General features: G+C 35.6%; 2 protein-coding genes across 2 annotated transcripts in view; both read left to right on the plus strand.

Moving 5' to 3' along the window:
- LOC142980028 (uncharacterized) lies at positions 1–18,615 on the plus strand. Its single transcript, XM_076125299.1, has 3 exons — positions 1–178; positions 14,345–14,518; positions 14,631–18,615. Exons 1-3 carry the CDS (start codon positions 157–159, stop codon positions 18,248–18,250), a joined length of 3,816 nt encoding a protein of 1,271 aa, XP_075981414.1. The 5' UTR covers positions 1–156; the 3' UTR covers positions 18,251–18,615.
- Positions 18,616–19,464: 849 nt separating this feature from the next.
- The window catches only part of Dhc98D (Dynein heavy chain at 89D), a 64,219-nt gene continuing 59,407 nt past the window's right edge, over positions 19,465–24,276 (plus strand). Inside the window, exons 1-11 of the mRNA XM_076125512.1 lie at positions 19,465–19,756; positions 20,136–20,339; positions 20,582–20,614; positions 21,031–21,159; positions 21,610–21,665; positions 21,982–22,212; positions 22,527–22,658; positions 22,846–22,916; positions 23,134–23,209; positions 23,503–23,609; positions 24,012–24,195. Of these exons, the coding sequence (XP_075981627.1) occupies positions 19,465–19,756; positions 20,136–20,339; positions 20,582–20,614; positions 21,031–21,159; positions 21,610–21,665; positions 21,982–22,212; positions 22,527–22,658; positions 22,846–22,916; positions 23,134–23,209; positions 23,503–23,609; positions 24,012–24,195 (1,515 nt within the window). The remainder of the gene's footprint in view (positions 19,757–20,135; positions 20,340–20,581; positions 20,615–21,030; positions 21,160–21,609; positions 21,666–21,981; positions 22,213–22,526; positions 22,659–22,845; positions 22,917–23,133; positions 23,210–23,502; positions 23,610–24,011; positions 24,196–24,276) is intronic.

The following is a 24,276-nucleotide window of genomic DNA, read 5'->3' on the forward strand; positions in this document are numbered from 1 at the left end:
TAGTGGTACAAGCCACACAATGTGCTTTCATACGTCGTTCAAGACGTAGTGCCCCACGGTCGGTGCCCGAGTGAGGATTTTTGTATAATTTAATTATAATTGTTTTGTGAAACGACTCTTATAGGTTTAGTGTAAGTGTGTGGATGATTTACTGAAATGTGGAGCTTGGTGATTTTTTGTAAGTTATTTTTTTTAATTTACGTTTTTCTAATACTAGGTTTTCAAAATACTCGGGGTCGACGGCTAATATTTATTTTAGGAATAATACTAAGCTGTGTACTTCTCGAGAAATAATAATATCTTGTAAATAATTTTCTTCGAAATCGATTCAGTTGTTTTTGCATGTAAGACAGACTAACAAGAATACAGGAATGAGTCTTTGTTGTAAGTAAACTTTAGAATTTTATTTAATAACTTTTTACCACTATCCTACATTACATGACAACATAAACGACAATATATCTATGTACAGTCACGAGCTTAAATATCAATATGAATGCACTGTCATTTTAACTGACACATGTTTATGAATGAAGATATAAAATTCGCGCTGAAACTACATTTATGCAAATAAATAAATAAAGATAACTGCCCGTAACTAACTTGAGCTTTCGCTACAAATACTTATGCGAATACTAGCCTATTCACAAATCCCTATAGTTAGGATATCTTAACATAAGTCTTAAAAAACTGCTTAGGCAAATACTTCTACCGATGACTGCTTCCTTGATTCTTCACAAAGAAAGTAGATAAAAGGTAAATTCATAACCAGCGGTAATTAACAGAAAGCACGAGTGGGAGTAACGCAAAATAGGATAGGATAGGATTCTGAGGACCCCAACAACTTGGTTTGACTCTTTGGCCTCTGCCTACTCCCCTAGAAATAAGGGGTGATACCACTATAGTAAGTGTAGGTAATAACACTATCACCTACTTAGTTATTTGGCATTACATTTAAGCTTATGCCTACATAATGTCAAACGGAATAGCATTACTTAGTCTCGGATTATAGTTCGCACCGGGAGAGATTAACATAATACGTATTATACAGTAAATCATACTATTCATACTACAGCTGAGATCTGTTAAAGTTGTGCTAAACTAGATTATAAAACTATCTTATGTCTGTAACTTTACATGTACTAATCCGACTGACAGCTATTTAAGCATTGTTAAATAATGTGATATACTTACTTTACAATAGTACAAAATAGAGCTTCAATTTAAGTCAATTAGCTAGCTAGTAAATTCGATTTTATAAAGACTGCCTTTTTTCCTACTTAGCCACACCATTTCCTCGTATATTTATAATAGGTGAGATGTATTTATCGTAAGCCGTTACGTTGCAAGCTCACCAGGACAATGACAGTAATAATTTACTAAGCTAAGAATACAATACCAATACATTATCGTACCAGTGTATAATTAATGATGACGTATACTTTCTTTGTATCCAGTGCGTGACCATCAAAAACACCAAGCGTCTAAATATCCCATTCACACAATTAACCATCGGAACCGCCAAATAAAAAGGCACACAAAAGCATAACTAATTATGATCAATCAAAACAAACGAAAGCCATTTTCCAATTTCCGCGGTACTTTCATCTAAACAATATGTCGTGGTTATGTAAACGGTGATTTGTTATTATCGGAGTGTCGCTAAACCACTATGAGATAACGGATAGCGGTACAATTTGCATAAGTAGAATTAGGGTAAAGGTTTCATCAACGTTGTAGGCCTACTCTTGTTTTTCGAAACTAAATTTTGTAGATGAATTTGGTGACATTGTGTTTATAATGACTCTACTCAAAGCTATTTTATTTCGTTCGATACATCATTTTTAGTTTACATTAGTATTTGAAAGTTATTATTTTTATTTAATCCTATTATTAAATTATTAACTTTGAAAATAGAAAATACTTACTTTTTTGTTTCCGGTCAGCACTGAATAATCATATTATGTTTGGTTATTGCACCATTATTTAAATAAATTTTCGTAATTAATGGTATTGTGACACAACTTTCTATCGTATAGTCCTTATTAAATGAACAAGAGTAGACCCCTAGCAGCAGACCCAAGGATTGGCTACGGGTAAATTGGCTAATTCTATATCTTAGTTAAGCCTTTGTTGAGAAAATCTTGGAGTTAAAATTATACCTTCTCGGACGGTAAGTAAGTCGAACCGAACTTGATTTGTTCGCCAAAATAAATCACTTTACTGATTACTCACCAGTCCTACTCCTTCGCTTTAAAATGTAGGTTATTCTTTTGTTTACTTCGCAAAAATGTGTGAACATTTCTTTCTTCGATCAAGTAATATATAGGCACATCTGTTGTTCACTTTTCAGAAGTAAGTTTAGTGTAGTAAGTAGGTACACCTTGCTAATCCTTAACTTTTAAAACGTTTTTGTATTATGTTCTTTCCTTTTAATATGCAAAAATAAACTCGTATTAAAGTAATATTAGAAACCAGAAGAATATAATCAAAGGCTTGATAAGTACTTAAAATAATGTTGCAGGTATTATGAATTATGCAGCAACACTGCACTCATCTATACTTATAATAAATCTGTAGAGAGGTCAATTCTGTACATTGAATATATTTAAAAAAAAATCAATGGGGGATGTTTAGTAACGGATACTGATACCGAATCTGCAATTTATAATTTTCTTTTCTGTCTGTCTGCCTGTCTGTCTGTCTGTCTGTCTGTCCTCCGTCTGTATGTGTCACTATCACGTAAAAACTACCGGATAGAATGCACTGAAATTTGGTATATCCATAGAATAAGTAGTGGAGCATCTTTTAAGATACTTTTTACCTCATAAAATTGTTTAATTTTCTAGAAAATTGCAAATATGTAGTAAAAATCGTACACAGGTAACATACAAATATAAGCGATAATTTTGGCACTCCGCTTAAGCGTCGCTGTGGCGTATTGGTATATTGTACCGTAAACAATCGTTTTGGTGTGCGATCGAACCTCATCGGAGACAGTACTTTTTGTGACTGTTTTACGTTTCAAAGTACTTTTTAAACATTTTCTATGGATTTTGTTAAGATTTTTGTGGAAATTGATATAAATTTTATTTCATAGTGCATTATTTTATTTGGGATAAAACCTCATCGTATACAATGACTTTTTGTGACTGTTTTACGATTAAAAATACTTTTTTTAGCATTTTTTAAACATTTTGGGTAGATTTTTGTATAATTTAACATCAATTTTATTTCATAGTGCATTATTTCATATGAACCTGAGTTTACACATATACATCATAGATGGCGTTGCAATCAATTTTACAACATGCACCAACCTTATTGGTTTTTGTTTTATTTATTTTTTAATTTAATGTCAATCAACATTTTTATGCATTATGTATCATATGACGGGATGATAGGTAAAATTAAATTATCTACAATGTCTTATGAATATAAAATTATGGTTAACGCGGCGCTCGCGCCGGCCGTATCATCGTAGATCCCTACATGATTTCGCGAGTGAAGAACTTTAGCGCGGTTCCATACGCGTACGCTACATAGCAGGTAGGTACGCGGGCGCCGACAGGAACATGAGAGAAGACGGGTACGGACAGAAGGATAGGTCAAAACGAAAAGTTTTTAAAGCATTTGCATGTAGGTAGGTATATTATTTTGAAAGTATCTAGGTCTAAGTGAGCTGCAACGAATGCAACAGCACGACATTCACGCGAGCGGAGCCGCACGGGTCAGCTAGTTACAACTTAAAACAAACTTAAGCTGTGAAAAAGCTTACTAGAACCAAGGAATAATTGATCTCCTAGAATTTAATCTAAAAAATGCGTTTGCATAGCATTATCTAATATTAGGGCATTTGTAGGGCATTATTACGTCACAGTTTAAATGAGATTGTACCTACCGTAGTATTAGTTATAGTGATATAGAACCACAAAATTTCAAAGGCTATCTATCTATCTCTTTGTTAGCTACTAATATATTCGTCCAGTCTATTGTACTGTTTACACCAGAGAAAACCCAAAACAAAATTAAGTAAACAATTAAAATATCAGATTTTGAAATCAATACTTGATGATCCTAAAATTTTAACTTAGATACCACTGACTGTACTAAAAAGCGATTTTACAATTTACAGAACAGCCTGAAAAAAGCACGAAAATTAATAAAACACTACCATAACATCAACGTTAATGAGGTCCCTCGCATCAAGTATCAATTTGACGGACTAAATAGGCCATTCTTATCTCTTAATTGGACAGTTGTAAGGGTAGTTTCATGACGATTAATTCCTGTAGCATTGAGGTCAATGACCCGGGACTGGTATTATCTAGAACTGTTATGGCCGATATTAACGGCGACAGAATATTGTGCATGATGCAGTCCATTGCGGGTGCTCAAATGGGAAGCGATATGACTATGCTGTTCGGAAATGCATTGTACTATCTTTATTTAGATCTTCGGTACATTTAAAATTTGTATCAAAATAAAGGTCGGATTATGCACGCGATTACAGACTATTGAGGCAGTTCGGTTTGGCTTTATTTCATTTTCAGCAGCAACAATTAATGACCTCGCTTACGAATGTCTAAAATTTTAAACTGCATTGGGTTAGTTGTTATCTCCCAACTAAATTAATATGAGTACCACGTGTACGGCGTACTGAACACTAGGTTACTGGTAAAGATTGAATAAAGTATACGCAAGTTAGATTAAGAAGCAATAGTTTACGTTATAAATTATTTAGATAGCGGTCTGTCTGTCTTCTTGTTTGTCCTCCTTTGGAGCATGTTTACACCTACAATTTAAAGTAAAGTAAAAAAAATCTACTATTACGTTTTGAAATTTTAAATATTCTAATTACTGTTGCGTTTTGAACTTTACAAATTAGACTACAAATCCCTTGAATCAAACTCCGGCACACTTATCACTAGTGACAATTTATTCTTAAAGGTCTTTGCACTGGAGAAGTTAAAAAGTCAGTCGTTCTACACGTTACGAGACGTCTATTGTTAACAGCTGTGTTATTATAACGAGAGAACAATATAACAGTTTTTATTTAACAAGTACTTGTACTTGCAAGGCCCATTGATTTTTCCTCTCGATTATTTAAAGTAAAATATCCATACTAATATTATAAATGCGAAAGTAACTCTGTCTGTCTGTCTGTCTGTCTGTCTGTCTGTCTGTCTGTCTGCTACTCAATCACGTCTAAACTACTGAACCAATTTGCATGAAATTTGGTATGGAGATATTTTGATACCCGAGAAAGGACATAGGCTACTTTTTACCCGGGAAAATGACGCATTTCCCGGGAAAATTCAGAAAATTCAACGAAGTCGCGAAAAATCAATATTATAATGACATTGAATTAACAAAATTCCGTTGCCATGGCAACTGTTTTAATGGCGGATATGCCTTAGCGCGACTTCGTTATACTAAGAGATATAAATAATTTTGAGAATATTTTTCGTGAAAAAAAGCATATTTTATATCATCACACTACGACCAATAGGAGCAAAGTAGGTAACAGTAAAAAGTGTTACAAAAACATGGAAAATCCTGACCCATTCTCTCTTATGTGACGCAAGCGAAGTTGCGCGGGTCAGCTAGTAATTAATATACCGTAAATACAAATGTCCTTATTGAACTACGGGCACGGGTCTTCTCTCAAAATCAGAGAAAGGTTAGGCTTTGGCTTTGATTCCAAATATTATTCAGAGCGCAATTTGAATGAGACATTTAATAAATACTGTACAAAACTGTGAATTAAAAGACTAATAAAACAAACTAAGGATACATTTAGGTAAAAAAATAGGACTTATTTATTTTCTCAGTAACATAATTCCATGATAGAACAGTCATGGACCTAGCAGGAAACTGGCCTTCCTGTATTTATTTATTCATGGCGAGAATTTGAATCAGAAAATATGGATGGCTGTGACGTATTCCTAAAAAAAGCATATTGGAGAATAACAGAGTGGAACTCCACATGGTGTGTTTGCACTTGCGTAATGGATCTCTCTGAATTTTATTAAAAATATAAATGGAACAGTCCACGATGTCCGAATGTCGCCGGACCGTGACGTTTTACATGTTTAATTTATTTACTTAGGACTCTTATTTTTACACAAGCTGACCCGCGCAACTTCGCTTGCGTCACATAAGAGAGAATGGGTCAACCTTTTCCCCGTTTTTGTAACATTTTTTACTGGAACTCTGCTCCTACTGGTCGTGGCGTGATGATATATAGCCTATAACCTTTCTCGATAAATGGGCTATCTAACACTGAAAGAATTTTTCAAATCGGATCAGTAGTTTCTGAGATTAGCGCGTTCAAACAAACAAACAAACAAACAAACAAACAAACAAACAAACTCTTCAGCTCTATAATATTAGTATAGATTCTTGGGTATTTGTATAGCTATAGACGCTTCGAGGGTTTGTCTCCATATGAGTTGCAATTTAGGTTTGTACTGTTATGTTGATATTGTTTACACGGTAACTCAACTTCACACAGGTAAACAGGGTAATTGTATATCTCTTTGGACAATAGATTCTAGTTCAGAATGACCACTATAAACATTGTTTAAAAAAATAAGCTTTTCATTCATAACAATTTAGGTCGTCACCAGGCATTTTGATAAGAAAGATAATTAACCATAGATAGTAATAATTAACCATTTTTCAAGGAAACATTCAATTTTTTCTTAGCCTGTACTGTTGGGCAAAGACCTCCCCCAAATCCCTCCATCGGTTTCGGTTATAAAGACGTTAGAGGGAAATTACTTCTATCCACTACCTATGCCTATAAGGGAAGGTTCATATATGACGAAACATGTCGCATATTATCGGTCGCGCAACGCCAGAACAGACAAATGTATAGAAAAACACTCGACTGTTCCCACTCAACCGATGATGCATCGATGCAAAGCCCATACTAATTAAGTTACGCCCGACGCATCTTCCGTCAGATATGAACCTTCCCTAACTCAGGCGTTTTAAATCACACTAACGAATTTACTATACTAAACCATAAATCCCATTAAAGATTCCGAATATAAATATTTGCAAAACAAAATTAGCATAAAGAGCAGCATATAAATTAATCTTTTGACTTAGTTACACTAATAATACTTGCTTTGAAAACTAATTAAATATGCCTATTGAGTTATAAGTTACGAATACATAAATAATTCGCGTTATTGGAAGTGTTCATTAAGTTACAAATTCGTATTTAAATTTTAAGTTTATGGATGCTCTTGTTATTTATAGATATAATTTATGAATAAAGCAATGTATTACCAATCAGAATTACTGAAAACGGAAACTTTGGGATAAAATTTTGCAGGAGGTGTTTAACAACTTCGTACAATATTTTATGTTCTGCATTTAGATTGATTCCGTAATCTCTAATTTATCAAACAAAATACTAGAATTTACGTCTAATTATATTTTAAACATAGCATACAAAAGTAAATTGTATACGACCAGCTAAAGGTTACTTTGAATTAGGTGAACTTTCATACCGATACCAACTAAAAAGTGAAAAGTTTCAGTACCTATAATCTATACTAATATTATAAAGCTGAAGAGTTTGTTTGTTTGTTTGATTGTTTGTTTGTTTGTTTGTTTGAACGCGCTAATCTCAGGAACTACTGGTCCGATTTGATAAATTCTTTCAGTGTGAGATAGTCCATTTATCGAGGAAGGTTATAGGCTATATATCATCACGCTACTACCAATTTAAAAAGTACCAGTGAAAAATGTTACAAAAACGGGGGAAATTTTGACCCATTCTCTCTTATGTGACGCAAGCGAAGTTGCGCGGGTCAGCTAGTAAATAATAATTGTTCAGGAGAAACAGAAGCACTATAAAATTTCAATCCATCAATTTATGTAATGAAAAAGGCAAACAGAGACTTTAAATTCCACAGTACATATACATAATTGATTGTTCATACAACACTCGTACATTCCACTGAATTAATAAGGTATTAATTAATTTCAATGCAAATTAATCATTAAAATAAAATATTTCTCTTCAGAAACATAATTCATTCAATGTGAATTGTATTTCGATGCGATCATTTCATTGAACGATGAATGAATGAACTACTCATTATTATGTTCAATATTGACTCGTACAATAAGATTGTAATTGATACAATGCTGTTCAACAATGGACCGGTGGGTAATTGGCTCTTGTGTACCCCGAGTTAGTTATGAAATAACAGACGTAGGAAAACAGGATTAAGTATATGTTTAAGTAGGTAATTGAACATACAATTTCGAAAAATGCACATAATATTACATTGTGTAGTATGGACTTACGTAATTTTGTAAATGATTATGGCGATAAATAGATAGTTATTTACGAGATCCATTTTTATTTCTGAGGGATATATTTTGACGTCGATACACGCATCAGAAATGAGTATTAGGAACGCCGCGGTACAACTTCAAAGTCAACTAATAAGTAATAGATTAGGTACAAATATAAAGTCCCTATTTACAAACATCCTGAGACTCTCAAACATATAAAATCATTGTAAAGCAGAATAGAAATTTTGGCACGAAGCTTTAATGCTCGGCTCTAACAATAAATTCTTATCGGAAAATAGCTTTTCATGCATTTTTCCTCATGAGTGCATCACTCACACATAACCGCGTCTGTGCTAACTTTATCAAAGCACTATGATCTAACAACACATCAAACGATTGACATAATCGCCAATAAAAGATGTCTATTCAAAACATACGAAATCGCTAACAAACACTAAAGAAATTTTCTCATCGCCCACTGACCTCTGGTGTCACACCTAAAATTAGACCAAATAGGTAACGATTACCTAATAATAATATATTGTCAACTTTCTACTATAAGAATGCACCATAGATGTACGGCCTACCGGACACTCGGTCAATTTATTATAATGTATTCCTAAACTTGGTCTCATTCAAGAGGCTGTTACGTATTGTGTCTTTGCCTAATGATATTCTTTCTATGTGACAGATCCCTGACAGTTCGTAACTTTTTTTTTAAGTAATGTATATTGAGAACTACTCTGACATGGACCCATTATGCTTAATGTGCTGTACTATGATTAATGATTTAAATTAACTTAAAATGGTATGATTGACTGGTCACTTCGACATGCCTTGTTATGTTCCACAGGCCGTTTCACTTTTGAATAATCAGGGCTTATTAGGCAGGCATTTATGAGCCTATTTTATTGAAATCTCGAAAGCCGTATAGATTTTATCAGTCGTAGAATATAAAAATACGATTTTACGATTTGAAATTTTATTACCTATCAGCTTTATACAGGTTAAATTAGTCAATGTTTTTTTTTTATTTATTTAGCCTGTTTCTATGTCCCACTGCTGAGCAAAGGCCTCTCCCCTGAGTTTCCAGTCCCCTCGGTCGATTGTTGCGTCTGGCCAGTGGCCATTCATCCAGGAACGCATCTAGGTCATCCCGCCATCTCCGTTTAGGCCTTCCTCTTCACCGCCGACCATCTTGTGGCGTCCACTTCGTGGCAATGTTAGCCCATCTTTCGGTGTGCATTCGGTGAACATGTCCGGCCCAATCCCACTTTAGCCTAGCGGTTTTTTGCCTACATCGGCTATGCGCGTTATGCGTTTTTTTGTTTTTTTTTTTCGTTTTAGTCAATGTTATAAACGCCTATTTTAAATTAACATAAAATACTGCATAAATTAAATCAATTACATTATATGATCTGTAAAAATACCTTTGGCACTCAGTTAGCTATTAAAAATAGCTCCATCAAACAGCTATTGATGTGGAACCTAAACTTAAACAACACGAAGTATGCACAAGCAATTTTGATAAAGGGAATAGTTTTATTTGCTTTAAACTCGGACAGAGGGCATTCCATTGCTGACTGGCACTTGAGGACTGCAACACATTCGTTTTGCACATGTCAAAGTAAAACTTGCATTCAAAAGGTTTGACGGTGCGATAGTTTGAAATGGTACATGCAGCAGCTCCACGAATATAGCAAATGGGTCAAAAGTTACTGAGGGGTGTAGTCATCGACATTTTATTATACACACACGTTATACACACGTCTAAAAGCATATTTCCAGTTGGATGTTGTAACGGTGTTTCCTTCTTTGTGGTACCCTATAGCTGAGATCTTTTCCTGTCCATATTTTTATTTTCATTACAATATTATCAAATTGTATCCTGCTATGTAAGACAAATGTCGATTATATAATAGGCAACAAAATATCGAGAAAAACGTGTGTTATTGCACGAGTATGACTAACTAAGGTATAAGGTATCCTATTTATATCTAAATATTCGAATCTGGATAGATCAAGGAAAAGATTACCTTTTTAGGGACCTAGGTACTTTGTGTGGGCGAACACTACAATATTAAGAATTGTATTACCGTAATATTTTATGTACTTTATGGGGTGGATTACACCTCAATTTTGCGGTCCATGAATTTACTTAGATTGCACCTGTATCTATACTAATATTATAAAGCTGAAGAGTTTGTTTGTTTGTTTCTTTGTTTGAACGCGCTAATCTCGGGAACTACAGGTCCGATTTGAAAAATTCTTTCAGTGTTAGATAGCCCATTTATCGAGGAAGGCTATAGGCTATCATCACGCTACAACCAATAGGAGCAGACTACCAGTGAAAAATGTTACAAAAACGGAGAAAATTGTGATTCTCTTATGTGACGCAAGCGAAGTTGCGCGGGTCAGCTAGTGACTTATATAATTTACTTATGAGGTTCATCAAAGTTTAATGGCACGGAACTTCAGCAACCATTATTTTACAAGGGTTTGAAGTTACCGACTTTTTTTTCCTGAATTCATATGAATTACATGTTAAAATTCACATTAATTATTGTACGAATGGGATTAAAGAAAAAAGTCTATAACGAGTAGGTAATTACGACGGTAGCGAGTTTCGTCTCGGAAAACGGAATATATCTGCTGTTTTATACGGTTTTATAAATGTGTAACAATAATACCTACTTGACATGAAACCCAAATAAATTCTGTTGACGCTGACAAGTGCTATTATACCTGTATAAATGGATTATTCCTATTTCCGTCTAAACAAACAATCGAAAAATGATAGTAGTTAACAGAATAATTCTGAAACTTGATTTACGATTTCGTAACTCACTTATACCTTTTACGTTTGACGTATAAACACGTAGTTCTACCGACGTCATATGAAACAAATAAAAGTGTTACTACTAGATCTTATAGTCCAATCACAATAGAAAAGAAATAGAATCCCTAGATTTTACTCCAGCAATAAATCTACACTAGTCATCAATAAGGATTTACTGCGAAAGCGATCTTACTTCTACATTGTTTTGGACATATACAAAGAACGTAAATAATATCCTATTGAAATAAAACATTAGTTTGACACTTATTCTCTTGAAAGCAATTTACTTCGAAACATTGGATCTCAGCCACCTACGCTTTGATTTTCCTCAAACCTATATAATAAGCTAAATAATACTCAAAAGAGCTTTTACTTAATAGTCTATAGTCAGAGGTAAGTGCGTGAGTGTCTAAGAAATTTTGTAGCACGGATATTTTGTATCACATTTTTAAAATCACGTTTCCTCTTCATTCATCCACAAACCTTACAATCCTAAATGTCTTCATTACTCTTAATTGATTAATTAATCGACTTAATATCATTTCGCATACATACAATACATGTATGCGAAATGCATTGACGTGAATGAGGCAGGGGAAGTTTGTAAGGATCGTAACAAGTGCAAGTTTAAAAAAAAGGGCACATCTTGGCGAAATAAGATGTGCTTTTTCGAAATAGTGGGTCAATGCGTAATTGATTCTCTATCATTACATTCTACTATTACTATTCATATTAACGTCACTTAATTGCCGGAGAGGTATCTCAGTTGATAACTATTTGAAAGTAACTATGCTGTACATTGTTTTCTCCCTTAGATTATAGTGATTACCACGTTAAGCCACAGCAGCAATGTATTGAATAGTGACCATCAATTTGACGTACACTAGTTGTAAACTGAGATAGACACGTGATACGCATACGAGTCCTCTATGTCCTTGTGCCAATATAATAACTTACCGTGAGATATCCGTCATAGATCTTGTTTTTGCGCGTCCATTACACTACACCATAAGAAACTATGAGAACTGTCTCCATAGTATTTAAGTTTGCGACACTATTGTCGAAGAAACTTGGTGTTCAACTGCTGAGAATGTAATATGAGCTACTAGATTATGTCCGCGGCTCCGCCTGCTATGTCATTTGGTTTAATATAACCTATGGCCTTCCCTAGGATGTAATCTCTCGTACTACAAACTCTGTTTGAATTCGGTTTAGCCGTTTTGACATTGCTGTACAGAAAAACAAACACGACATATTATTACATTATTTTATATGATACCTTCACATGCGTGTGGGATATGCTATAGGTTATATAGTTTTATCTATAACTGTCTGATTTTATACAAACAGGTTCTACAGTTTTATCTTGAACGAAGAACTAGAACATTTTCACTTTAGTTAATATGGATATGATGGTATTTATTGTCGCTCCGTGCAAATTCAAACATGTTTAATGTTCATATCCGAGCACGTATGACGTCACTTTACGGCACATGTTACGTCATTGATGAGTACTCTCATCGTTTTATTGGATGGTGCTTATATCTCATAAGCTGACACAGTTATGGTTTGTTATGAGTAGTACTCAATCTGCCTTGATGAATTTGTCCCTTGTTGTCGGTAATGGAAGTAAATTGTTGCTGTATCTGTATTCTGCGATGTTATAAGGTATTCTATTTTAATTACATTCCCATTTCGTGACCACAGATATGTAACTTACGTATTTATACGTAAACTAGTTATTGCTTTGTTATCCTTAGTTAATTTTACAACTAGCCACGGCGTAAAAGTTATCCCTTTTTCTTGCCGTCTACTGGTTTCATTTTAAAAAACGTGTGTGGAACCCGGTCTCACTATTTTTTTTTTATCTTTGTATAACTTTCATCGTTTGTGCCACGTATCTAATAGTAGAACTGTATATTAAATATGTATAAAAAAAGTACTGATGTCTAATAGTAGAAGGTAGATGTTCGTATGAACAAAAAAGTAAGGAAGCAAGGATTGTTAAATTTTGTTCAAAATACACAATCTCTAACAAACTGGCCTAAATAAAAACGTTTAATATAATTTTACGGTAAAATATTATAAAAAACCTCATTAAAAGTAAACAGTAATAATCATTTAAAACTTCCCCCAAATAAAATAAAAGAGACGTTTACGTGCTCGGCTCGATTTGGGAATAAAAACGGGACCGAAACGAATGAAGCTTAATAACGGCGGCCATAATTTTAATGTAGTTACGACCTACTCTGAACAGTTTGAACAGCCTCCATCAACCGTAAAGAAAAGTTTGCAAACAAAATTTTATTTTCATATCAGCTAGGAGTTTATTTTTTAAGAGTTATGAATATGGAATTGAGTTGGCATGCAATGTTTTGGGTCCTTTACATTGGCTAACAAGCAACTTAACTTTTAAAACATCGTACACATAAGCGTATGTTTTTTTTTATTTCCGTGTTGTTCTAATAAGTATCTTCATTTCCTTTGTCTGTTGTTACCTCCGTAAACATATCGTACACGATACAAAATTATAAAATTAAGTCATGTAAGTAAGTACCCAAACGCTGAAAAGCGTAAATGTTAAAGTTACAAAAGCGCCCCCAGCAAAAATGCTCACACAGCCGAATTTCCACCGTTACACAGAAAACATGGCCTATATTTTTTGGCTGTAATTCATTCATTAGTGTTCATTTCATCTGACGGGGCCAGGTCTGGCACGCCCTATCTCCCCACGAGGATTTATTCAGATGAGTTTGTTCAGAAGCACTTAACTAAATTGGATTTGAAAGTTACTGGCCGCTATAAAACATAACAGTGCAACGATCATCGAACAATACCGATTCTATTTCAATTCAATCTGCAGTATTGGTTCGGAGTGAAGGTATCGAGTAAATGAATTGTGAAGACTCATAAAATAAAATGTTTAGTTTGTACTCGCTATTGTGTGGATGTCTTGTTTTGTTTTCGATGGTTATGTACAGGTATATATACTGCTAGCTGTATAAGCAATTTTTGTATACTATCAGTTGAACTTTGCGTCCATTGTTTGTAAATTGTAAACCACATTTTAAAAAGTAACTAGACCAAAGAAAATCTTCACAAAATAAAATGTATTTCTTCAACATATCACTTACATAAGTAATTTCCAAACTAAATTAGCCGCATTGTTTCTGTTCATTCCAGTATGCCTCACCATTACTTGGGCTGAAGCTCAAAATGGTCGAGGCCCACAGCACCAGGACCACAACGGCCATGGGTGGGACATCAGACTGGCAGTTCCGGGAGAACCTGGCAACGATTACCCCACCCTCGGCGCGATACCCAGAACATCGTTTACTTGCGCCGGGAAAGAACCAGGTACCTGAATTAAACTACATCTACAAAAGTACTTTCTAACGTTTTCAAAGAATTTAATATGCAAAAAGGTACCTTAATCACATTATAAATTAGTTTGTTGTTCTAATTCCAGGTTACTATGCTGACTTGGAAACAAATTGTCAAGTATTCAGAGTCTGCACCGTAGGATCAACCTACGGCTTTCAATCTTTCCTCTGTCCAAACGGCACCTTGTTCAATCAAGCAGTCTTCGTATGCGACTGGTGGATGAACGTCGACTGCCAAAACTCTCAACAGTTCATCAACAACAACAATGACAAATTCGAAAATCTCAGACTAGGACCACAACTTATGAAGGATATTAAGAAAATGCTTACGCATCCTATGCTGAACCCATACGATAAAACTGCAATGAAAAGCAATCTGATCGTTATGCAAGACTATAAACCGCCATTGGGACAATTGTTTCCAAACGGTGCACTTTTAGCGGGGCCAGAACGTCCTCCGAACAATGTTTATGTGCCTGCAAAGCAAATACAACAAAACTTCTATCAGAATAATCCTAACGATTTCGCTTACTCTGCATCGACGCCAGATCCGCGGTACTTACCAGCGTCTGTAAATAATTTTGGTTCGTTCAATGAAGATGACTATTTCCAAAGACAGAGACAAAATGACCCACGAAGTGGTAGGCTCCAAGCTGGTCAAAATTTGCAAAATAATAACCTCATTTCCAACAGTCATGCAGGAAGATTTATACAAAATTCAAATTCAGACCTAAGTAACAATGGTTATTCACTTGCTTCTCGACCAACACAAATTTCTACATTCTCGCAAAGGCAAATAAATAGCGTTCAAAGTAATCAAGTAGACAACACGCAGAACAATCAGAGAGGACAGTCAAACAGGCAACGTGCACAATACACAGACCCTAGAAGACTACCACAGACGAACAGTGAAAGACAAACTGACTTCGGAGTAACATTTTCAAAATCACAAAACAACCTCAACTTCAATACAAACCAAGACAAGCCATACGCTTACAATACACCGTCAACTAAAGTACCACAAATTACTGGTAATGTAAATGGTAAAGCTGGTAGAGAATTAAAAGAAAATTTGGTAAGTACTATAAAAGACATCCCGACTACAGTTGTAACAAAAACATTCAGTAGAGTCGTTCAAGAGAATAAGGTTGCTAAACCGAAATCTCGAGTAACGATTAAAACTTGGATAGTAAAACCTACTAAATCCGCTCGTCAATTACTAGTAGATCCAACTCCTTACACTTATGCGAGACCGTCTCCACCTTCTCCATCACCTACAGAAAAGCTTATCGAAGATTCCACTACCTATGTGTACGAGAAGCCTACAACCTCATCTCAAACTGAGAAATTTGTTTCAACGGAGCTAGATTCCGAGGAACCTTACGTTTACACAAAACCTACACCAGCTGCAAAACAAATTCGTACAACAGAAGTAGAAACGACCCGTATATTCATCGCTCCGACGACGGTTCCAACACGTCCCACACTCTCAGGTCGCTTAAGTATACCGTCATCGTCTCCAGTCCCTACTAAATCTTCCCGTTATTATCTTACACCAGCGCCTTTTAAAGCCACCGACCGACTCTATCTGCCTCCTCCACGGAACCCTACAACCCTACCTCGTCTTTACTTGTCTCCAAATGCTATACCTCAACCAGTATACTATCAGAGCGCGCAGTTGAGAGCTAGCCCTACTATACCTTCTTCTACCCGTGTGCCTTTTAATGAAAATGTGAATCAACCATCATTTACATTAACCAAACACTCTCGCATTAATGCTAACCATAACAATTTAACGTTTGCCGATATATTGACAAAAGAAAAACTAGATATTACGGTGAACGACATTGTTAAAGATACAGATAATATTTTGAAAACTGCTTCTCCCCCACAACAATATCGAAAGAATTTTAAATCCCTGGATTACCGTGAGAGCGACTATGTTCCGACGAAAACAACTGTCGACAGTGGTGAAAGGTTAACATCCCAGTCTCCCTTACAATCAACAACGTCCTTTATGAAAAGCTCGCGTCTTATAGCGACGCCTGCTACAAGCTTGGTCCCTCCTGATGAAAGTTTTATTTACCAAAACAGTAACCAACTCTCTAAATTGCCCTATTACAAGGAATCTGGCTTCCCCAATACAATAGAAAGAACAGTTTCTATTAAAATAACTATACCAGAAAGAATCGCTATGTATCTTTTCAAAAACCAAAGCGAAGCTGACTACGACAAACTAGAAATTTTAAACACTGGCAGTAGTAATTATTTAGTGTTAAGTAACAACTTGTTAAGTAAGAAGAATTCTTTCAATTTTATACCAATCGCTAAACTATCAGGCAACAACAACCATAAAAACGTTTCTAATTCACAGGCACTCGTGTACTCATTCTTGACTGACTCTATCAACGTTGCGAGAGAATACAACAACATCGCACAACAAGAAGTACTCTCACCGACATCAACACCACCACAGTTGCAAAACATGAACAACGAAGACATTTCCAAAATCTCAAATACAGTATCACAACTGACATCATCTCAATTCTCAAGTAACAATTTTAATAATCTAGGAAAAAGTGCGAAACTTATTGCAACACAATCAACTCGTACTAATCAACCAATTCCATTTACAGGTAATTTACAATACTCAAATGAACAAACCCAAGCTCGACAGAATCAGATACAGACAGCACAATACAATATTGCACCTTCACAACAGACTCAAGAACTCTATTCTTCTCGATTCCAAGTACCGAACAGTCAACAAAATCTACTAAACAGCCAAAACATTTACAGCGGACAATTATACCAGTGGCCAGTTCCAGAGGTAACTAATCAAATATACAATAGACCGGTTTCTGCAAAACTAATTAGTCCTAACATTCAGCAACAGACTACACAAATGTTAACTTTACAGCGCAACACAAATCAAAACAACGCAGCGGACAGTTCACAACAATCAAGTCCTGAAATTGAAATCATTAAGGCACAAACTCTACCTTTTGCTCCCGCTAAACTGCAACTGGAACCACCTAACGAACCCGAACAATTTAATAGTCAAGAGAGCCTCGCTAACTTGCTAAACAGTGAAAACGGAATATCGGCACATGTACAAGATAAAGTTGTAGGTACAATAACACATCCGCTCGAAGATAACAAACTTGTCACATACAAGAAAGATCAATCATATTTTCTGTACACAAAACTAGATGATAATACAATAGATCAGAATCCTAAAAACTTACAGTCAAATACAAACATTCAACAAAGTGCAAAGTTAATACAAAATGACATCATGCCAGGGCAAGTAACATTCCAACTTATACCTTCCGTAAATTATGAATTGGAAGACGAGAAAGAACAGCAAAAATTTCTTAATGCTTTTCGAATAGACGAGTTTGGTGCTCCTAGAGAAATAACAAAACCAGCAGGAGTTTCAGAAAGTAATAATGAGAGACAAATAATGGCATCTAATGTTGATTTCACTGTAGAACATCCAACGTCGATAAGACGATCAGATCAATTTAGAATAGACGCGTTATATTCGGGTCCCTCTTCGTATACAGCACCTCAATCTTCAGTAGGTAGTTTAGAAAGTAGACAAATCTCACAAAATAATTTTAATTCTAGGTTAGAAGATTTTGAGAGTAATAATGAAAACGGTTACCCTAAAGACAGGCCTGCGCGCCAGTTTGTTTTTTAAATAGAAAAATTAAATGCAAGATTGTGCAGATGATTAACCTATGTCTAGTTAATGTAAATCTTCGTTAAAAATAACAGTGTATATAATTAAATACGCAGTAACAAATTCTGTTATTCCGGAAAATAGAGACTTGTGTAATACTTGGTGTAAATAAAAAAACATATATTAAAGAGAAGGTACCCTAACTTGGTTCTTAACAAATTAGAAACATATCAAAAATAATAATTATTTAATTGACTGTCTACCAAAAACATTGTATGATTTAGGTATTTCTAAGTGTTGTAAATAGAAGTAAGTGATTATTTTACTTGTATGATGTTGTTACGCAAGATGTGTGATACTTAATAAAGTTTATAATTAATGTACCTATTATTTTTTTACACCTGTTATCCCTAACTAAACATACAGTACTAATTTCCGAACGAAAGAATAAAACGTCGATAAAACGGCGCGAAAAATCAAATCGCTGTCAAATAGTTTCCATGGCTGCAAAAAGTTGTTGTTATTTCATTGTTTTATTTACTCCTTGGATACCGACAACAATAATATTATTGATCAATTTCAATAAAATTGTTTAGGGCTATATTAAAGTGGTTTATTACTTCCAAATGGATTCCCTTCTCAGATTCCTGTTGTTATTGAAATAAGGTATGTTGAATCTTGAAACTGATTTATTCTATTCAATATGGAGTTTTACACAAAGCTGAAATCTGGAGATACTTCGTATAACAAGTAAAGTGTTAGGTCCTTTAACGATTTTAAAATCTCGCGACATGAACACAAAATATTATAATGCAACAGGTCTTAAACTTTTCCAATCGCGTTTCAGACCCGTTGCATGATAAATATTATAAGCCCTCACCTATCCAATTGCACGTACTCAGGAAAATAGGAAGATATACCTCTCAGTATTGAAATTTGAGGAAATAAAAAATTATGACTGGTTTCTGAAACAGTATAACTCTGTTAAAGTGATATTAAGATTAGAGGATCATTTTGATCTACACATACGGTAGGAGGTGTTTTAAATCAACTGCTACCAGCTAGCAGTCCTAGTCACTAGTCCATGCAAAGCTAAAGACTACACTACCAACTAATTTGAACCCTACATTTAAGAAAATAGGTTTATTTTACATCAGATAACTTTACCTTACCATCTATAGACCAAGGATAAATTCAAACTTTTTCAGTTGCCAACTTAAACAAGACCAACCATGTCTGACGCAGAAGGTCAGTCAATAAGGTCTGATGAACCGGAACTAATAAACCCACATACCGACCCAAGACTTCAATGGTTCAAAGAACGTATAATGGCATTTTGCGGTATAGAGGATGCCGACTTATTCTACGGCATGATGGAATCAGGAGATACGAAGGAAAAGTTTGTACGGTTCTTAACAGCTCCTTTGAAACCGCATGAACAGTGTCTGGAAAAGAAAGCTTTCTATGTGTCTAAGATTATTGTGGATAAACTTATACATGAAGATAAAGAGTTTACTGAATGGAGTAAGTATATTACCTGCCTACGTAAATCAAGTTTGCTTTTAACAAACAAGTGGTTAGAAGTTACTGTTAGATCATTAGTGGGTCAATTGCTTAATTGGAGTACTTGGGTTTGATTCCCAGGTTGTATAAAGTGTTGTAACTTTGGTATAGCATATAGATATCTAGTAGTGTCAATAAGTGATAGGCAGTCTATGAGATCAACACTCTTTCATAGGATGCTTTTAAATATCTACCAAAAAAGTGATGCTTACAAGCCAATGAGCTATTATAACAAATTTAGTTGCTTAAAATAATCAGCAAGTTAATGTTAAATAGATAAAATCATAGCTTTCTTGACACCTAACTCTATCATCCAAATAACAATTACAAATAACTTCAGGGATCATACCACCGCCTCCCCCCTCTCCGCCAAAGGAAAAGAAGGGTAAGAAAGGTAAAGGCAAGGCAGCCCCCCCTCCAGAACCACCTCCAGAGCCTGAAGGTGATGCAGATCAATTGAGCAAGAAGAGCGCCAAAAGTGTTAAGAGTTTGAAAAGCGTTAAAAGCATGAAAAGCGCTAAAAGTATGATCAAATCAAAGAGAGGTAAGTAGTTAATGATTCTTAGAAGAAATGAAATTGATAGGTACTAGATCTTCCGAATCTCTCTTTCGTAACGCTACCTGTTCTTTGTCGGCCTTGACAGTGCCCAACTTTTGAGTACCGCACGAATAAGAAACTTATTAATTTATTGTATAACCCATATCAGCTAAGTTTTTCTGTAACAAAATATGCTTGTTCATTATTACACAAAGTAACAAACTAGTTACCTAATTTCTTATTTACAGATTTCGAAGAAGAAGAGGCATCTTTGGATCAAGGTACACCCAGCCACTTAATCTATTTTTAAAAATCTAAAAGTTTTCAAGCTTTAATCTTGACCTTAGTATCATATTGTGAGAGTGATGATTTAGGAGGTCTTGTGTTTTAAGCCTTCAAACTAGGGTTGCCTGATGGCCGAGATTGTCCCGTAATTTAACTATGCTGTCCCGGAATAAAAAATCTTTTTTTTATTTAGCTACGATGCTACGACGTAATTTTTTTCGTCATTCCTACTTAATGTAGTCTCGTACAGAAAACTCTGATCTGTTCGTGACCCCAGAAATGCCCCGGAAATGGTCAGCCTGGATCTGGCAACTCTACTTCAAACCCTAAGGTGGCTTTGAATAAAAGTCAGTTTCGCTATAGTCTCTTCAAAATATCTCTATTCTATCGAATTTTTATTTTCCTTTCATAGACATAGATATAGAAACTGCTGCGAGCACAGTGAGAGGACTGGAAGACGACACGGCTGCCGTCTCCACGTATGTGATTGAACAAGTCGAACCGCGCATTGTCGCTGAGGACCATTACTACTTCCCGCCGCGTGAGTAAACTACACTTAAGAATAATCAAATACCTGTTTAACTAAATTCAATTCATGTTGTACTGCTGTATAGCGAGCTTTTTGTGATAGTAAATATTTTGTAAATAAGCACCTGCACTGTAAATGGATCTCTTGGAAAAGTCTACAGACTCATTATTCGCTCAAAATAACAACTTATGGATTGTAATGCAGATTAAATCTGAACCATGATACCCAATGTTAGTCAGATAATTAATAGGTGCCTTACACACCCGCCAAGCCCGCGAACGTTTTCTTCGCGGGCTTGACAGATGACCGCATCGCGCGCTCTTTCCGTTGATGTTTCACGCGCGAAAGAGCGTGTGTGTAAAGGCTAATGATTGGCTAAATAAAGTCTTCAAGGTCATTCAAATGATTATGAAGTATTTGATCTTTAGTTATGCACCATAGTCACTTGATGATTTCTTGCAGCGCCCGAGGATCTTGATCCTGACGTCGACGGAACTTTGGAGTTCTATACTATAACCGTAAGAATACTCCAACAATATTGTGTGGTTTTTAGTTATTTCAGATGATATGTTTTATAGATTCTTTAGTTCCAAGACTTAATAGATTCTATCTGAGAGTTTGGAAGGCTCTATAGCGTAGATACGCGCTGCGTTTATAGCGTCCAATGGAATCCTACACTAATAAAATACAGGTTTTTATGGGGCTTTTATCATTCAACCGGAAAAGTTGATATATATTACCACAATTGTGCAGCATTCCTGAAAAATTGATTAATTCAATACCTGAAGAACTATCGAACTTTTATTACCTTACGTTATTGCTTGTCATTAACAGCGTGCAGTCCCCCGAGTGATTCAATACCCGAAGCTGATCCCGTCTTTCGGCGACTTCACTCCACAATCAACACTACGCAACCGTCGCTACGTGTACTTCATACGTCATACGCAGGACGGCGTGCCACTGTTCGCTAACTCCAGGATCACGAAGCTAAGGATGCCGGATTTTATGCTCTCTGGGATCACTAGTGGGAGGGTGCTTGTGAGCCTTGGAGTGCAGTTGAGGGAGGTAGGTCACTTAAGACTAACTATTATTAAATTAAGCTTTATTGTATCGTCATGCTTTGGGGAGCGAATGTTGACTTCAAAAACTGTTCTACGAATACAATAATCAACTGCCATTTAAGTTGCTGCTGTAAATTTTGGGGTAAAACTATAACACAGAAATCAGGATTGAAAGTCGTGGCGTTATAAACGCCAGTCACATGAATTACTTTTAATATAACATTAAAATTGTATCCGTTACTTCGAATCTCTTCTTAACATAAATTTTCTCGAGAGTTAATATGTACTTTCGTCTAATGCCAACTTTTTTTCGTCCAGGCATTTATCCCATTATTCGAGAAGCAGTTCCGTGAGGTAGCGATGTCGACCCTGGAGTCGAGCCAGGCAGTGTTACCCAGACAAGTGTCGTACGCAGGGGGACATCACCAGATGGAGGAGACTGGTTCACAGGTACCTAAGAATAGGATTTTTTTTCCATTCCAGTGTGATGGACAGAAGACTCAAGCCTCTCCCTCTTATTTCGGGAAAAGATCTTTGTCCAGCAGTGGGAGATTAAAAGGTTAACTTTAGTTTTTGACTAACTGTAAGACATAATAAAAATGTATACTGTGTGTAATCACAAGACATATTATTGCAGGTGAACTACCTTCGGCCGTCAGATTATAGAAGAATGTCCAATATAGCAAGAGGAGAAAATGCAGAGAAAAGGTAGATAACGTTCTGATTTTAATTGTTGCCTTTTATTTTCACACATGCTCTCCAGAAGACCTTGGATATGAGTCCCGGTATCAGCAAACCGCGTTGGAATTTTTCAATATTTCAAATTACCTTTCTTGGAATATTTTAATAGAAGTAGTAGGCTCTCGCCCTATTGCAAAAAACCAAAAATATGAACGCTGCAAAACATGTGCCCCTTATTTTTTAGAATAAAAAACATGCGCGCTGCCAGCAAAGAGGAAGCTGCTGAAAAAGTGCAGAAACACATGAGAGCTCCGTTATCGGTTAGTACTTAACATTCAAGCAGAAAATATAACACCTTATGACACGACTTTTGGTATAATTTTATCATACTGAATGATTACAAATGTACGAACTACGTCATCATCAAGAGACATAGGAATATTACAATGTGTAAGTGCAAGTGAGAGCCCGATAAAATAATTTTATCGGGCTCTCACTTGCACTTACACATTGTTATTATATGACGTAGTTGGCACGTTTGTAATGACTCGAGTATAGAATATTGCTTGGTGAAAGTGTTATTATGTAAAAACTAAAATTATATTTTATTTAGGAAACTGGTTTCTCAAATACTTCATTCAAACTGCGTCCTACTGAAAAGAAATCGACGGCAGATGAAGTTACTTCAGATATTAAGGATCTCGTCGCTATTGTTGAATGGTATGTATTTTAGAATAATGCCGATAATAATTAAGACGACGTAACGATTCTTCTTGTTACTTTTTACGCAAAAGGATATTTAAAAATATTTAATGAGCAGTATCAGCTGAGTGGTATAGTATAAACGTACGCCTCCCAGCGGTCGAGTGTACAAACCTAAGGTTATCAATGATTGTTCCGGTGAAGAAAAACATCGTGAGAAATCCTTGCATACCAGAGACTTCCAAAACTTCTCAATTCTTGAATGGTAGCAAGATAATTATCAACCTTGATTAAGCCTAGCATGGTGGTTCTAACCCCACTATCGTTCCTTAAAGAGACCCTAGCCCGACAGTAGGACAGGACAGTAAAAGTACCACAAAAAATACCACTGCTCTAAAATAATACTATTCTATGTACCAGGACAATAGAACACATAGAAGGTGAAATCCACTTGCCGATGCCGAACATCCCATCATTGACCGACGCGTCAGCACACACGGGAGGGGTCGAGATCATAGACCCTGAGCTTATCAGACAGCTGGAGGAAGCCGTGATGATGTGGCAACAGCACATCGATAGCACTATTGCTGTTTGTTTGGGAAAGGTAAATAGAATTACCTTGTTTCTTGTATACCATATGGGTTTGAAATTGTTAGGGTGGGTGGTATTTCACTTTTGTTACTGA

Source organism: Anticarsia gemmatalis, chromosome 17 (genome assembly GCF_050436995.1).
Source record: "Anticarsia gemmatalis isolate Benzon Research Colony breed Stoneville strain chromosome 17, ilAntGemm2 primary, whole genome shotgun sequence".
Lineage (NCBI taxonomy): Eukaryota > Metazoa > Arthropoda > Insecta > Lepidoptera > Erebidae > Anticarsia > Anticarsia gemmatalis.